The 17,856-nt window shown below is 36.3% G+C and overlaps 1 protein-coding gene across 1 annotated transcript in view; it reads right to left on the minus strand.

Annotated features, from left to right (window-relative positions):
* Positions 1 to 979: 979 nt before the first annotated feature.
* PEX1 (peroxisomal biogenesis factor 1) overlaps positions 980 to 17,856 on the minus strand; it is a 25,612-nt gene continuing 8,735 nt past the window's right edge. The window contains exons 8-23 of the mRNA XM_009577889.1: positions 17,484 to 17,584; positions 15,685 to 15,817; positions 14,837 to 14,933; positions 13,630 to 13,800; positions 12,063 to 12,217; positions 10,615 to 10,804; positions 10,248 to 10,414; positions 9,238 to 9,372; positions 8,588 to 8,652; positions 7,645 to 7,787; positions 7,465 to 7,568; positions 6,119 to 6,295; positions 4,340 to 4,570; positions 2,664 to 2,864; positions 2,185 to 2,315; positions 980 to 1,266 (exon numbers count right to left, since the gene is read on the minus strand). Coding sequence (XP_009576184.1) covers positions 1,182 to 1,266; positions 2,185 to 2,315; positions 2,664 to 2,864; positions 4,340 to 4,570; positions 6,119 to 6,295; positions 7,465 to 7,568; positions 7,645 to 7,787; positions 8,588 to 8,652; positions 9,238 to 9,372; positions 10,248 to 10,414; positions 10,615 to 10,804; positions 12,063 to 12,217; positions 13,630 to 13,800; positions 14,837 to 14,933; positions 15,685 to 15,817; positions 17,484 to 17,584 — 2,286 coding nt within the window. The 3' untranslated portion in view covers positions 980 to 1,181. The remainder of the gene's footprint in view (positions 1,267 to 2,184; positions 2,316 to 2,663; positions 2,865 to 4,339; positions 4,571 to 6,118; positions 6,296 to 7,464; positions 7,569 to 7,644; positions 7,788 to 8,587; positions 8,653 to 9,237; positions 9,373 to 10,247; positions 10,415 to 10,614; positions 10,805 to 12,062; positions 12,218 to 13,629; positions 13,801 to 14,836; positions 14,934 to 15,684; positions 15,818 to 17,483; positions 17,585 to 17,856) is intronic.

Genomic DNA, 17,856 nt, shown 5'->3' on the forward strand with positions numbered 1-17,856 from the left:
TCGTCTTCTAATTACTGACATAGGGTGATACATTTCAATGAATGAAATAACAAATTGGAACATGTAGTGGGACCATATAATCAGACATTTAGGAGCGGCTTGAGGAAGGCTGCTGCTACCAATGTACCTGAAGAAGTGATCAGGGGAAGCCTGGACATACTATCTGATCACGGAAAGGATAATAATGCCTAATGGCCCAAAGCAATACAGGTGTGAAAAGGCACATAATGGCTATGAAAGACCACCAAAAAAATAAAAATCAATGTTTTCTAATTATCTCAGGAAGGTAGATAGTAGGGAAGGAGGATTAGTGAAAAACCAACCAAGCAAAACCCCCCAGTATTGGCAAAATGTTGTGAAAGGGTGGCATAGACTCACAGGAAACATCTCTAGTTTTCTTCCTTTCCTGTCCCTTCCTTCTTTCCCCTTCTGTTAAGACCTGCTTATCTATGTATCAGCCGAAGAAGACAACTCTTTAACAATCTTCATGTAAGACAGTAGTTGTGAATAATTTCAGGATTTATGTTAGAAAGCTTCCTAACATCAGAGGTGTCTTTGAACGGTCTCCATGAAGAAAAGATGGAGATAAGAAGATACTGTTGTTGTGAAATGCAACTTGATATTCTTCTGAATAATAAACAGTGGCAGAAACCAAGATACAATTATCTTGGTTTGTCTTAATTTTTTTTTTTTTTTTTTTGCTATAGTTGTTTTGGAAGTATTAGACTAGTTGCCTACCAATAAACATATGAAGTACCACCCTTCTCTAACACCTCTCCAAAGCCCATTAGAGAATGGCTTTATAGAATTTTTAAAAAACATTTCCACCATTAGATATTAAGTTTATTCAAACAGAATCTATTTGTTGTGAGGAAATAAACAGGGATAGGAAATCATTGTTAGGTTTTGGCAACTATATTGATAAAAAGCAAAATTCAAAATTTTATGTGATAAACAACTGGACAGAATGTAAACAACGTTCTCTCAAAAATTTAATATCAATCTGAAAGACGACAATTTTATTCAAAATAAAATGTGACATAATTTTACAGCATGTAAGTTTAAAAGAAACTTATCTTCAACTGCTGCATTAATGAATCCATATGGATATAAATAATCTGATTTAATCACATTTGTCATTTCCAGTTAACAGTTTAGCAATTACAAGCAAATACAAGTTACTAAGCAAGAGTCATTTTTTGTCCTGGTCTGAATGTTGAGCCAACTTGTCCTTTCCTCTTCTTGGGATTCTGAAAATTATCATACCTGGAAACAGAAAAAGATATTAGCAAATTCTTATGAAATGCCTTTGTTTGCATATGCCTCTTCAGATATACATTAATGCAACACAGAATGACAGATGTTTACTGTTACGACAGTGTATTTTTATGGAAATAAAGAGTGCATGTCTCCTCAGACCTGGAGGAGTTTTCATCCACAAACCTAACTCAGAGAGCTCCTGCCCTGCTTCCTCTTTTTTTTTATTTTTTATTTTTACTTTTTGGGGTTGGGGGGGAAAGGTGGGACAAGGAACAGAAGTGGACAGGTAGTATAGACTCCTGGGAAGCATCTCTCGTTCTCCTCCTTTCCTGTCCCTTCCTTCTCTCTTCCCCTGCCGTAAGACATGCTTATCTATGTGTCAGCTGAGGAAGACAACTCCTGACAATCTTCATGTCAGAAGAACCCACTGGTGAGATCACAGAATATCCCAATGGCAGTTTCCAGCTTTTTCACTGCAGTCTTTTCCAAGTCTAAGGAGACACATTCTCCTTTTCTGCAGATTACTGCCTTTTCCCAAACACAGCAGCTACAAAGACCACTTCGGAGAGTCAAACCCCAGCAATCTGAAAATATGAGGGGCTACTACTCAGTGGGAGCAGGAAGGACCTAGCTCTAAGACTCAGAGAATCGACGCCTCTTTGTACTGGTATAGCTCTGAACATAATACAAGGGTTTTCTGGTCTGTGATTAAAATATCTAGGTCCTACATTAAACAATAAAAGACAATGCACTGGTAAAATACTTTGTATGTAATTTAATATTTCTGAAAAAAATTGCTGTCAGAAGCTATTCAACTCTGCCATTCCCCACATTCAATAACTATTGTGTTTCTGATGAATAAGAAATGTGAAAAGACCGAATCTCCACTGAATACATAATTAAAAAAAATAATTTAATACTTACAGATCAGCAAAATTCTTCCAGTCATCTTGGCTAATAGATGGTCTTATACCCTCAAGTGCAGTCATCAGATGGGACTGGGTAATAATTAAAGTGTTCTTGGCAAGCACCGACTGATTAAGGGTGCTGTCCTCCTTGAAAACAGAGCCATGAAGAGACAATGAAAAATTACCACAGAAACAAAAACATAGTGCCATGAATATCAGTAACTCTGGAACTTCCTCATTACATGTACAGACAAATGTATTATAAATACAATCACAACTCCCCCGCCCCCCTCCATATTAATAACACAGAAATAACTACTTAGTTATATGAATGTTAACATCTGGCTTCTCTCCTCAAACTAGGTATCATTTATCTTTGCTATTTTTGTTTCATTATATTTAATATAATTGCAGAAATTATTTATTGAAATATCAAGAAGTATGGGAAAACAATAGAAAAGTGTTAAGACTAAATCGTTGAAAAAACTGCCATACTCCATTCTTGCTTCTGTAATTGGCTTTGATAGCATTGATTTCTGTCCTCAGGTGCTCTGTTTGGTGCTCCTGGTTATTTTCCAGGGAGTCTTCTTGAGAAGCTGTTCCAAGCATGGAAGGTTGTGATGATGCTGTGTCTCTCTGAGTCACGCTGGTAAAATCGTGAGTTATGGAGTTTGGTCCAGACAAACACAAAGAGCTCTAAATTGACCACAAGGAGAAATACATTAACTCACTATGGATCCAAAAGGGCAACTCCACCATTAAGATTTAGCCTACAAATTTAATTCAGTATAAGCTTGCCCACACCGGCAAAAAGAGTACTTTCTCTTAAAAATGTATCACATACACAACTCTTTGAACAGAAAGTTTAGGTTAATTTGCCATGGTGTTTGGGGAAAAGTACAAATTTGAAAATGAAGTGTTTCAACTGTAGAAAAGGTCTAAATATTTTTGCAATGGCCTATCTCAAAAAGAATAAAGGTCTACAAAGTTCACTGTTGTATTTACATATGAAAATCAGTGGTTCTGAAATCTGGGCAAGTTTATGTAGTTAGCTTTGGAGTGACTCATAATTTAAACATTCATCGCCTCCAAATTCTCTGTGCACTTGATAAGTGTGAACTTTCAAGTTCAACAACTTTAAGAGATCAAAGTCCTTGTAGCCTTGCTGAAAAACCTTCACAGTTAGAGGAGAATTGAAGTCTCTAAAGGTACATTAATGGAACACTATCATCTATAATGCAAGATAAAACATACAAAAGCACGTTGGCAGTCAGTAATTAGTTCCCCAATGTCAAGATAAGTTATTTTTGTCTTTAAGAATCAATGCAAGACAGTTTTGAAAACAAGAGTCTAACAACTTTGATAACTAACCTGTAATAGCAATTCTACAACAGATCGTGAAAATGAATGTCCCATGGATCACATGCAAACTCTGAAGTCATCTGTTGACCATAAAGAGCTCAGAGGCAGCATATTCCATTTTGCTTACCGGGCAGCCAAGCGAGACGAGCTGGCCAGCTGATCACCATGCAGGTTCTGGGTAGCCAACCAGCACATCCCTATCTGCAAGCTAGCCAGAGATCGTGCTTCTTTCTGTGCAATGAGATACTACAACAATAGGAATTCTGCTTCTTAAGAGTAACGATGGAAGCTAGGGTTTACTTCTGTTGTTTACACAATCCCATGGTCAGATTATTCCATTAATGCACACTCTACTGGAAACTGAAAAATGTTTGTTGATTCTTAAGATTATGACTTAATTCTTGAAAGCTGGATGGTCATTACTTAGTAATAAAACTAAGATTAAAAAAAACCCAAAGCTACCAAAAAGTCAAAAACTGTTTTAGTATTAAACTTTGGAAGGCAACAAGCCATTAGGCCAGACAGTAAGATCTAGTATGAATGCAGTTTGCTTGATTATAAGGTATTAAGCAGTATTTTGCGGTTTTGATTTTAAAGTCCTGCAAAGTTGCAGAGAAGTCCATATTGTGTCAGATCACATCCTTCCATCTTCTTCCCCATCATGGACTACAAGGTATAGGCTGAAGACAGTTTGAAGGACAAAGCAGACATCACTGTATTTATAAAACCATACCATTTGCCTAGTTCAGTTTTTTTGCTTCACAGCTGCTAATACTTAGAAAATTCAAAATATTAAGTGAGTAATTTACCAGTTCTGAAGGAGTTCCATTTCCCAGCTCTGATTCATAAGAGCTTCCAAAATAAAGACGATACATGTTGGACCTTGGATCTTCAGGAAGCAAGTCAGACATGTCTAAAGAAATAAGAGATTGCTCTAGCCCTCCTTCTCCATCTATTGCCGAATCATCTGAGCCACTGCTGTGGTTTAGAAAAACCATGGAAGAGAGACTGAAGTCACTATCAGAACTAGAACCAAAATCCTGTGACAAAGAACAGAACATTAGAAGTGTTAACTCCTAATTAATTGCAGTCTGAAATACATTACAAAAATACATATAGAGTGCAAATGAAAGTATTGATTTACATTTGATTTAGTAATCTGTCTTTCTCTGGGAGTATATTTCCAAATATTTTGCTAAGAAAATCCAATGCCTTTAAGCAGAACTTTCTGTCTTCATGCTAGAAAAATAATTTGAGGAGGTAATCTTAAGGTTTTACTTGTTTGCTTTGAGCTGTCTCACTCACTGAGTAACAGCAAGTGTTGGGAAACTTCATGTACATTTTCTGTTGTAGAGCTGTATCACTTCTGTCTCAACCATTCCCTCCACGCAGTGTAAAGTGCTCTAGGAGATTGTGGTGAGTCTACTTTTACAGTGCCTAATTAACTGTACTCATCTTTAGACATAGTCAACACATTTTAAGTGGTAATGTAGAAATCACAGTTGTTGCTTTAGACTGGTGTCTGCAAACCTTTTTGATTGTACACCCCTATCAGTAAAAAAAACTGTGAGCACACTCCACCAAATACATGCATATTTATTTATTTATATATAGGTACTATTGAAGTTCTAATATTTTCTTCCTGCACCTCAATGGATTGTCTTGTGCACCCCCTGGGGTGGGTGCACACCACTCCGGACCACTGCTTTAGACAATGGCCTCCTCTAAGGACAGATAATCATCAGGTATCCTTACAACTACTTAATTACTGATGCTACAAGTGAAGGGATTGTTAGGGAAGATATGCTGGAGATCCCTCCCAGTTCTAACAGTTGCATCCTCAGAGCCGCATCCCTTGGTAACAGCTGGGACAAAAAGAACGCAAGAGGTCTCCTTGCTTTTGCACCCCTGACCCAACCCCCTCCCTTGACCTCCAAGTAGTGGAAGCCATGCCTGCCCCTTTCCAGCTAGAACCAGAAGACAGGCATTAAAAATGTGAGGAGACGTGGCTGAACAGAGGCTAAAAGAGGAAAGGACCTGTCAGTCACATAAAGGGTATAAACCAAGGGTGGGATCCTGTACCTTGGAAGCGCCAAGTACTAGCGGGTGCTTGGAAGATGAGCCAGAGCAGGCCACTTCAGATATCACCATCCTCTCACCACTTCTCTCCTGACCTCAGATCAAACTCAATCTGTTGGAACAACTCCACAAAACCCACCCAAAATGTGCCACTCAAAACTGAATCTGCTAGCTGCTCCTAAGAAACTCTGAGTTGGATCCCTCCTATTGGTCTGTCAGTCATTCCTCATAACAACGATAAACAGATTTGGCTTACATAAATCTATTTAACATTAAACACCTATCATAAAATGAAAAAAATGTGTGTTTAAGAAGTATTTAATCTGTTACATTATTCTTGTATTTTTCTGCAACATACTAAGATTTTAAGCCTCTGTATACAAATATAGGAAAAGTAAATCTTATTAGACATCATTTTGCTAAAAAAACACAGATAAAATTAACCCTTTCAAACATACCAACATCAAAATAAAAAGAGGAGAGACTTCTTTTATATTAGTTTTATTTACCTGTGTTAAACCTGAACCTAAATTAGTATGGATTGCCTCTAACTGGGCATTGTACAATAAAGCTTTTAGGTCAGCCCCTGTGAACCGTTCTGTTTTTGCTGCCAAATCCTGAAAGTCCACATCGTTTGCCAAGGACAGAGAATGACTGAGAGCTTTTAAGATTTCATAGCGTGAATTCTGTAAAAAGGGAGAAAAAAAAATGTCAGTAAAGCAACCTGTTATTTTCCTTGTCCTGTTTGCTAGATAGTGGTTTGGCCCTGTCACAAGCAACTTCCTATCTGAGGGAGGAAGGATCTTTTTTAAAGAAGATACTACCCTAATAATAGTGCCTATAGGACATAACTGTACAGCAATCAATCTTTAAAATATAGGCATACTTTTTGTTACATTTTCTTGAAGAGTCTAAGAGAAACTGTACCAGATGCAGTATACAGAGAAATATATTTCTCTAAATATCCAGTTAGTATCTGTGATTTTTATATATGAAATATATAAAAATATGAAGGTGAACTCTGCTACTCATATGTCCTTTTGCAAAGAGAAGTATGACAAAAGTGAAAAACTTCTGTTTACCTGAGTGATCATGTTCTAAATCAGAAGTTTACAAAAAAAAAAAAAAAAAAAAGAAAAAAAAAAAAGGAAATGAGTATATCTGTGTTCTTAAGGCATAGGATCATCTTCTTCATCATTGAAATGATGTGGTATTTGTTAAATCTGCCAACTAATCTGAAAATGAACAGCACTAATTTTTTCTCATAAAATGGGGAATCAAAGACATACACTGTACAGCCTCAAAGGCCTGATCCAAACTCCACTAAAATCAATGGGAATCATTCCTTTCCTAACTAGTGACACATCTGACTTAAAAAGAGCTTGAATATTCCAAATTAAATGTGGGTAAAGAAGAGTTTGGAATAAAACTGCTCTGAAAACTTCAGATAATTCAAGAGTTGGTTTACGAATGACTACGGTTCATCACTTCAAGCAAATGGCAGATCCACTACACCCAATTCAGAGAAAGACGCAGAACATGATAAACACTACCCTGCATCCAATTTCTTTCTGCAGACTAGCTTCCTTTTTTAATTTTTTTTTAAAAATCAGCTATATCCACAGGAACATGATTTGATCCTGAAGACTGTGGTAAACAGCCTTGTCTTTCCCCAGTTTTATGTGACACATAGACACTAAAATCAGTGAATTTATACTGTTGTATAACTGGAGCTGGGCAATCAAGTCCACTTTGTTCAGGTTTGAAATGCCGCTAAATATACAGAAAAGGAGAAAAAAACCCATTAGTTTGATTTTTTTCCTTGCCTCTCATGTAAAATATTTTGTTTCCTCACCTGATCAGGAGGTGGGCAGTACAAGCACTTATCCAGTCGACCTGGCCTTAACAACGCAGGGTCAATCAAATCTGGGCGACTAGTAGCAGCTAGCACATAAACCCCTTAGAAAAGTGCAGAAAAATATCATTAACATCTGCTAAACTTTTGCATAAAAGGAGCACACAGATTAATTATTACCTTGTAATTCTTCCACACCATCTAACTGAGTCAACAGTTGGTTAACCACTCGGTCTGTAACTCCTGTGTTGTCATGACCTCGGCGAGGAGCAATAGAATCAAACTCATCAAAAAAAACGATACAAGGCTTAGCTGCCTGAGCTCTAAAAGGAAAAAAAAAAGGCAATACTTAAATTCTGTTTAAGTTTGGGTCACAGGTAAAACTGCTTAGAAATATTAAAGATAATTGCTTTTTGCTTCAGAGAACAGTTATCTTTAACGTGAGAACAGAAAATCTGTTTTCTGTAGAAATTAAGAGATTCTGAAGAATTAGATTGCAATGGAATCACTGCTCGTTTTTATGACATACCTTGCACTCACTTTGTAATTTCTGAAGTACTCAACTGTTGTGTTAATATACATGAAAGCTGTAAAATCCAATCACTGCAGATGAGGTCTTGGCTTATGTACATCTAACACAAAGACTGCCTACACTGTAACTACACGAGAAGCAAAGGCTATGTAGGATATGTTTACATTAGTGAGCACTGAGGGTGAGTAAGGGCAGATTTGTAAAAACAAAACAACTGGCACCGAGGACCTCAGTACCAAGTCTAGTATGATCCTATGTACTGAGTGTTCATTACTAGTTGGACCACACTCGACTATCTCCTGGAATCATCTGAAAGGAATTCAGCATGTGTTTTCCAAGACAGTTCTGTGATGTGAACCAACGCACTGTAAATGGAGAGAACTGGGAGTTTGGCTTCAAAAGTGCACTCCTGATCTTAAATAATGATGGTCAAGTTGAACTTGCCAAGATCTGAACATCTGGTTCGGCACAACTAATTATTTCAGATGCTTTTGTGATCTGATGCCATGTCTCTCCTAGGAAAACGAAATTATTTCTTGGAGCTTAACCAATAAAATTCATTTTAGCATCACAAATCCTTACAAAGCCGACCTGTTAAAGATATCTCGAACTGCTTGCTCACTTGCTCCAATGTATTTGCTGAGCAGCTCTGGTCCCTAAAAAAAAATCAGAAAAGAACATTCATGGTATGTTTCTTAGTTTTAACGTGTAATTCAACATCAGCATAGATTTCATATACTAGAGTGAATTTTCTTGTAACCAAGGAAGTGGCATCTCTGAACAGAAGAGCCGAGGGGTCTAGATAAGCCAAAATAATCTTTTAAGCATTCCAACTTATTTTAAAGTAATAATTTCCATTTTTCTACTATAACAGAACACGTGTTACACTATCACAAGGCAACGGCTCACACTGTATTTTGAAAATACGTTTAAAATGCATTGTTCTTCTTCATTGTCCAGGGGAACCAAAATCCAGGATCTTTTTATAAAAAAATGGGAAACTAAGAACATCTAATTAAATTTTATAATTCTGCCTAATGAATAATAATACAAAAAATCTGAGTAATAAAACTGTGCAGTTCCAGAAGTCAGATGGTGGGATACCCAGAGACACAGCAAATTTTAAATGCTAATTTCTTTCTTTGGTATTTTGCCCTCAGAAGCACATACTCACAGGTATTATGTTAAGCTATTTCATTCAGTTAATAAAATGAATCAGTTAATCTTCAAAATCTTGCTACCTTGATGCTGATGAAATTCATTCCACTCTCCCGAGCAACTACTCCTGCTAACAGTGTTTTTCCTGTTCCAGGTGCTCCATACAGCAAGACTCCTGATCTCTGTCGTATGGGTAGGTTTGCAAATAATTCTGGATACTGGAAAAGAGTTTCAACAAGACATATTCTAAAATATGTAATTATTCTGCAGTGTACTGTAACATCACTGATTTTTAGATTTTTATCTAAACATTTAGATTTTTATCTAAACAGAACGTGTCTAATTTCTTTTATCCACATCATTATCACAAGAGCTCATCTGGACTGTTGTTAAGTTTACCTGGGGCTGACGTGAGTTCCTAGGCTTCATAGGTACTTAAAATACAAACAAGTGGCATTTTCTACCAAGAGGAAACAGGACAGAATAGGGATGCACTAGAGCTTTATAATGTACATATTGGTACTTCTAAATTCCTATTTTAATCACTGACTGATATGATTAAATTATATAAGTATACAGTAAAAGATTCTGTCCATTATACAGAAAACTGTTCAGTCATTCCTCTGAAGACTGAAATAGATGGCTCATCTCAATGCTGGAAGTTTTAAGCAAGGCAGAAATGCCAAAGTAAAATAAAAGGGAATTGATGGATTGGCATTCATCCAAGAGAGAGTACTCCGCTAACAAAAGCGCTGCAGAAGACAGCTGGAAATGTTATCTTTACAGAGCCTAATCACAAACCCTGCAACAGATAGTGTAGCAAAGATAATGTTAGCAATACTGCAATATTCTAGAGCAACACTTGATCTGTAGAAAAGCACAAGCCGTTGCCTTTTGTATTTGGAAGAGGGAAGGGGAAGGAGAAAGAGTTTTCCAGTAGCTGAAGACAGTTGAAGACTGGGAAGCTACAAAAGTAGCTTAAAATCATACCTGTCGTCTTTCTGTCAAATACCGTGTCACACCTTAAAAATCATTCTTCCCCTACTAACTTTATGTACAAAATTCAGGTAAATAATTTAAAAGAACTGGGTACCTTTGCAGGTAACATGATGGTATCCATGAGTATTTGCTTCACATCTTTTAAGCCACCAATCCTGTCCCAGCCAATATCCTTAGGTTTATGAAGGTTAACGTTTCTCAGAGCTAATGGAGTAAAATCTTTTAGAGCTTTCTGAAAATCCATAGTTGACAGATTCAATTCTGCTTTAAAAAAAAAAAAAAAGTCCTGAACAAAAAAAAGAACACACAGCCTACCAGTAACAAATTCCTCACAATATGTAACAATTAAATAAATTTTAAACATAGAATCATAAAAACTGGCTTTTTATTTCTGTGTTACTCCACAGGTTCTGGATTACAGAAGTAAGACTATGAAATAAGAGATTTTGTTGTCAACATACCACCATTTTGAAATGTATTCTGGTTGGAAACACAGGCATGAATGGCACGATCAACAAGCATAGTAAAATCTCTAGCAACAAAACCTTCCGTTTCCTTTGCAATACTTTGGAGGTCAAGATTAGAGAACTTCTTTAAATCAGAATTCAGTTTCTTTTTTATTGTGGAATACAGCATTTCACATCTTTGCTTCTGAAAAATAGAATTGTGCAGCAAGTGTATATTAAGTTTACTATTTGTATGGATTTCAGAAAGTCAAAAAGTAAATACATACAAGTTACTGAAATTTCCTTAAATATTTACATGTCACCAAACCTTCGAATAACAAAATCTGAGCAGACATGAATATAAACAAAAGTTAATTCTTCAGGTGAATTTCAATAAATTCACCAGTTTAACAACTTTAAATGTTTACCTTGCCACAGCTATCTCAAATCCAACAATAACAATGAAACAACCCTCCACGCCCCCCCCGATTATACTGTTTTACACCCATTTTTTCTGTTTCACAGGAAAAGGAACACCTTTCATTTTGCTGATACGAGTAGAATATATTTGAGATTAAATATATTGCATTAGATAAAAATACATCAGATAATTTGGTATCTCTTGAGATCCTGACTTTTCCAGTGATGTCTCATCCTTATTCATGTACTAGTATTAAAAATGATAAAGGCAGTGGGAGAAAGCTACATTGTATCTAACGCAGAATCCCCTCCTCATTGGCCTTTAATTGCTAGCCTGTGACAGAAGACAAGCAGGCAGGAACAACTTGTGTTAAATACAAATGAGTTGCCAAGTCTCCGTCATGCCATTAACGCAGGCACAGGTACAAAGTGCTGCTTTCTCCTGCAGTGAAGTTATACTGGTTATTCTTCCCTCTGTCCTTTTTACTTTTCAAAATGGACTATATTCAAAAGTAGAGGGATATAATTAATATAGAAAACCAAACCAAAACCTTCCCATAAAATTAACATTTAGTATCAGTAACATTTTTAAAATACATGTTCTAGGGACATACTTACTCCTCTGAGCAGTGAAAAAACACATTTAGGTTTAATGTAATTTATCTAACTGTAGTGACTTATATGGTTTTTTAAAGCTGCTCCTCTAGAATCCCCTTACAGTTAACAAGGAAACATGCATATTTCACCTATGTTAGACAACCTGACTTGTTTTACGTTGAACTGAAACGTCCTCTGAATACATCCTTCTCTCGCCACTGAAGATAAGGAGAGTGGGGCCAACTGGGAGTTTTCACTGGATTCCTTTTGTTTTTTAAAAACTTTATAATGACAGATGTAAGTTCTGAGGTATTTAAGCATCATGAAAGAACAGATTTTTTTTCTCATCTTCAGGTGTAACCTACTATTTTTGCAGCTGTTCCAGTATTGTATTTGACACTGCAGGGAAGGCAGACAACACCAAATAAATAAATACCTGAATTTACCTGATCTGGAGATCGGATACATTTGAAGCACTGAAATATGTGAGTTCCTTGAGCTGAAACCAGGGAAGGATGTAGGGAATGTTCAGAGTGACTTGTGGCAATTAATGCAATCAAACTCCCCATGGAAATAACTTCTTTTATCAGATCTTTCAAAACTAAACACATAAGACATTGCTCCATGAATTGCAAAATAACAAAAGATTCTGCACTTTATAATAGACATTTCTACTGTACTGGAGAGCAGCATTAGGGCACACAAAATGTAACATCTTATTATATATTTGTTTTATTCCCATATTTACAGGCTTTTTTTAAAATTAAAAAAAAAAAAGATGTATAGTTTTTTTTTCTAGGACAGTACATTCCATTAATAAAATGCCATCAGAAGTGCTCTTTAAAAGCTAAATTTGTAACATCACTGATGATGTCTACCACAGGATATTATATGTGATTTTTTTTTATGCACTATGATCCCTGTTCTAGAAATATTATTCCCTCCATGCGAACAAAAAAGGGAAAGTTGTAAGAATAAAAATAGATGCTAAGCCTAGAAAATAAGCAATCTAGGAAAAAATAACATATGAAAGTCAAAGAAATTATGGACGCAGGGTAGATCTTCAAGGAATAATCTTTAAAACTCTAAACCTCTGTTGTATGCATTATACCTGTAAATAAAGTAATAAGAAACACAAACAATTCTGCAAGTAACGTAAGGGCACATTTTTAAAAAAGAATGATGGTAAGATTTTCTGAACTTCAAAAGTAATAAAAAATTATGCTAACTCCCTCAAATTGAGCTAAGAAATGGAAGGTATTTTTTGCTATGGCTTGAATTTTACATGAACAGAGTTGAATACAGCTAAAAAATAAAGATATTAATCTTGATCATTTAATTTTATTTTGCAACTTAGCACTGCCTAGATTTTAGGGAATAAAAAGGAACCGTATACAGGATGTCAAACTACAATTGATAATCTTATTTTTAAAATCTGTGGATTGTTACATTGTAAAATAAAATAGAAATTCTACAAAGCATACCAAGTAGGATGATAACGAAGTTAGTATTCAGCTAAAAGAAGTTGGTTCTAAACATCAATAAGCATCAAATGTATGTATCTCTATAATTATAAATAATAATTATGGAAAACAGGATCAACTTTAATGTATGTAAATTATAATATTGATCTTATCGATAATTATCAGCTAAAGATTCATCTGTAATTTGTAAGAAATTGCAACATATTTGAGTGCATGAACAACATATAAAGGAACTGAGAAGCCTCTGCCACTGGCGGTGGTACTGACAAGAGGCATTGCCATCAGCAGCGGTGGTGTACATATAATTGGCAATGACTACTCCAAGCTCCAGAGTGGACTATTTTGATTTAGCTAGTGGTCCACAAATGGTCTACATACCATAATTTGTGAATCCCTACCATGGAATACCACATGGTCCAGAGACAATAATGATACAGACAGAATTGTCCAGGTAGGACAGTACAATTCACGTGCAAGAAATTCTAAGTTGCATTATATTTTTTTCCAGACACAGGTAGCACAATATTACCATAAGCAAGTCTATCGCTTTGAACAGTTTCAGGGCTGTTCTCATGCTCTGGTGTAGAAGGTACTCCAACAATGTGATCAAGATCATCCATCAAAAGAATGGATGGTTGTCTCCATGCTGCCTCTAAAAAAGCTTCTTCCACATTTTTCCTTATATTTACTAATCTTTTTCCTAAAACAGAAATACAATTTTAATGACAAAACATATCAGGAAAAAAATCATCAGACGGACTACATCTTGCTGATGTAATACTACAATGTTTTGGTTCGTGTAGCTTAACTTTACTCCTATAAATCCAGGTACCAAGATTAAACCAGAGTCAACAGTCAGTAAAGAAAAATGTCCACATCTTCTATCAAAAAAGTACTAGAAGTATCCACCTGTCCTAAAATGAAATTAATCATCTTTCACTAACCACTATACAGGTCTAATTTCTAGACAGTTAAAAACAGAGCAGTATCAGCAGCACTCTAAATTAGCTACAAAGAGTCCTGCAGTTGGAAGAATTTTTCAGAGTGAAGGACCTAGCTCTTTATCAATCTTTCCCTTTTTCTCTGGAGCAAGGAGCTTAGTAGCGACTTAAGCAAAAAGAGTACAGCCATGCAATAGAAGGGCTCTGTAAGAAAACAGTTGAGTATTCTCTGCCTCTGTAACACCAAGACTATTTGGGAAAGCCAGTGAATGAAAGAGAAAAAAAAGCCTTTTTTGTCCTCTTCCATCTTTAGTGCAAAATACTTATTTTGAACTCACAAAACGTAAGGATTCATCTCATCATCATCATCTATAATCATGAGTGTTAGATTGTATTGTATTGCCAACATACACTAGGCTAGTAAATATGCCATCATAAATCAGGTTTCAGCTGGTTGTTTGATCCTTCTTTGGTGCCTGTGTCATCCTTTCACTAAGTAATACAGGTATCCTTTAACACTTATGATTTGTTAACGTAACATTTGTTCTAGTTAGCACAGCTGAAAAATCACAAAGTTCAACTTGCAACTTCTTCCTATTTTGTAACAATTAGAAATAAGCTTACGGCAGCTGTATTTTCATCAGACTATTAAAGATGCTCATTGCGGGGCATCAAATATCCTTGCAAAAGCAGTAATAATACTAGAAAAATTATTCAGACTGAATATAGTAACTTCATAATGGTGTTTCTTCATCATACAGCAAACATTTGAGATTTTAAAAAAAATTATCGTACCTCTTAAAGCTTTACAATCAATTACTTCTACATGAGCATCCAGTCTATCAAATGCTTCTTTGCAGATGGCCTTTGCTAATGTTGACTTTCCACTTCCCTACAAAAATAAATGTGAGCTAATGTAAATTGACAGAACTATTTCCTTCTGTTTCTGTGGAGTTTTTGCACAGTATACACCAGTTAACAAGCTGGGAAAGCTCTACACACACTGATTTTATTCCTCACCACAAGTATATACGTATTCTGTCTTTATATCACTTGGTAGAGACCAAAGCCCTAGAGTGAAACCAAGTATAAAGAAATTCAGAGTGGATACATCCACTACAAACAGTGTTCTGATTCCACTGAGTTCAGTGTTAAAACATCTGTTAGTTTCAGTGGAATAGGGTATTAAATGGATCACCATAAGAGGCAACAGGAAAATAAGAGTATCAACTCCACTGCCATTTTATGTTATAACACAGGAGAAAATACTGTATTCTTATTTTCTTTCAGAGACAAGGCGTGTTTATTATACTATAAACACAAAGCAGATTCATCCCTTAAGGGAACAAATTGAAATTGCATTGGTAGCAATCTTTAAAACTTACATTATGTATCTATTTTATATATATACACACACACGAAATATGAATACATATTGATGAAGTGTGCATATAATGTGTATACGTATATATATAATATAATGTTTTACTGAATTAACTCTGTTCAGTTAGCTGCTCTTTTTTCAGCTTGCTCTTTAATTCTTTGGAATTCACATGGTATCAAAGAAAACTAACAAAAACAGTTTTGTAACTACAGAAAACAATCTAGGAGGGTTTGCAAGTAGAGAGTAGTAAAGTGTGTACCTTTCCTCCTGTGAGAAGCACCCCTCCACTTCGCAGTCCTACAGCAATAGTAGCCAGCTTTTGAGATAAAGGACGCCCCAGAAGACTGTGGCTTATGTGTTCAAAGGAAGATGTTCCTAATTTGTCCACTCCTCTGCAGAGCAAATAAAACATTAGATGTCCTAGCATCAGTACAAACGATGTAAATAGTAATAGCTTGCAGTAGGGTGAAGTTTCAATGCTGACACATTTCGACGTACTTCACCTTTTCAAGAAAAAGCTAAAGACAATTCAATTTGAAGATACAGCACCTTTATTTTGCCGTGGTGACACAGGGGACACAGACAGACATTGCAGAACACTCCCACAATGGAAGGGTTATCTAGTCATTCTACACCACCCTAGCATGAGGTAGGTCTCAGAAGATAGGCGTTAACCATATTTTGGGACTTCATCTATTTGAGTGTCTGAGTAACAACCTAGTAAGGAATGTAACAAATTGGTAAAACATGGAACATGCCCAGGTCAGAAAACTTCTCTGCCTTTTCAGAAAAGCAGCACATAGTGCATTTGAAGGCATCCTTATCCTTCACCGGTCCTAAATCTCTGTGACTTTTGACACAACAGTGCTCCGTTCAGGTCCACAAACAGCTATCAGTTTTGTATTTCAACTTTAAACAAAAAGTGTTGTTCCACGAGAAATGGAATGAACAAATGAACCCTGGTTTCTAATACCCCTACCCTTGGAACAGGCTTCCTAGAGAGGTGGTCAATGCCTCAAGCCTGTCAGTGTTTAAAAGGCGTTTGTACAATGCCTTTAATAACATGCTTTAACTTTTGATCAGCTCTGAAGTGGTCAGGCAGTTGGACTAGATCATCATTGTTGGTCCCTTCCAACTGAAATATTCTGTTCTACTCTATTCTACTCTACTCTTACCACATCCCATCCCTACCACACTACCCCTAGATCAGTTCCTATTCCCTCTTCAACATAATATACTCAGTTGCCTTTCACAACACGGAAAGCATACTACCACAATACTTCAAGTCTCTCGTGTCCCCTCTGCCCCATCCCTACCTCAAGTTTGTTACACAGTACCACTGTCTTCCCTTATACTTAGTTATTGGCTGGGAAAAAGCCAGCATTCTTATGGCTAGTTCCAGACTATACCACTGCCACCAGCCACCTCACAGGTTAACCAAGTAGCTGTTGAGCTTACATTGCGCTTTTTACAGGTGGAGACACAATTCTGAATTTCTCTCCTCTCTCTCCAGATGACAATTCTGATAAAACTATGAACTAAGTTTCTTTGAGACCCATACTATTAAATTTAGTTAAACAAGTAAACAGGTTTAAGTTACTGTGGGAAGAGGATTGACAGACAGACTGCAATATATCGTAAGTGTTGCTTCATTTGGAAACCCCAGCTAAAAACACCCTCCAACAACCCCAGTATTCCTTACTGCTACATAGAGGTCTGTTTCATACCACTTAGAAGCACAGCAAGAGTCACTGAACTATGAGTATTTCTTCTGAAACTTACGCAGTTCTGAGACCTCCCATCCTATTGTCAGACATGGTGAACTTTTCAGCACATGAGTACCTTTAGTGAAGTTTTCTGTTCACTTCAGTAAGACTATTCAGAGGACAAAACTAACCATCTACGTACACTAGAATAAGGTCTGAACCTGACACAAGCCAAAAGATCCAGAGGTTTTTTTAGATCTGGCTTAGTTTTCAAAAAATCTGCATTTCCACCAATATTCTTTTTTTTTAATTCCCATTCCCTCCCGTATTTTCTACTACGAAAATGTCTCACCCTAAATCGTTTAGTGTGTGGTAAGGAAGGTTCCTGTCTGTATCACACATAGGTGGCTGGCTGTCACCATCAGCTTTTCTAGTTAGAGGATGTAAAAGAACCTATAACAAAGGAAAGAGTCAGTACTTTACATTAAATATAACTACAGAAGAAGGGTATAGAAGTGACTAGCAATTTTTGGAATTATGTAAAGAAAATGTTGCATGTATGCTTTGTTGAAGCTCATTGCGCTTGAAAGAAAGATGCATTGGTAAAGTGGCATCGATACAACTATTTCCAAAATACAATCCAGTGTTTACAATGATGTAACAACCTGTGATGAGATGTTAGGCCAAGTGCCGTTTATACCAGACTATGCAGCCCATCATCTCTT

Source organism: Fulmarus glacialis, unplaced genomic scaffold (genome assembly GCF_000690835.1).
Source record: "Fulmarus glacialis isolate BGI_N327 unplaced genomic scaffold, ASM69083v1 scaffold15895, whole genome shotgun sequence".
Classification (NCBI taxonomy): Eukaryota; Metazoa; Chordata; class Aves; order Procellariiformes; family Procellariidae; genus Fulmarus; species Fulmarus glacialis.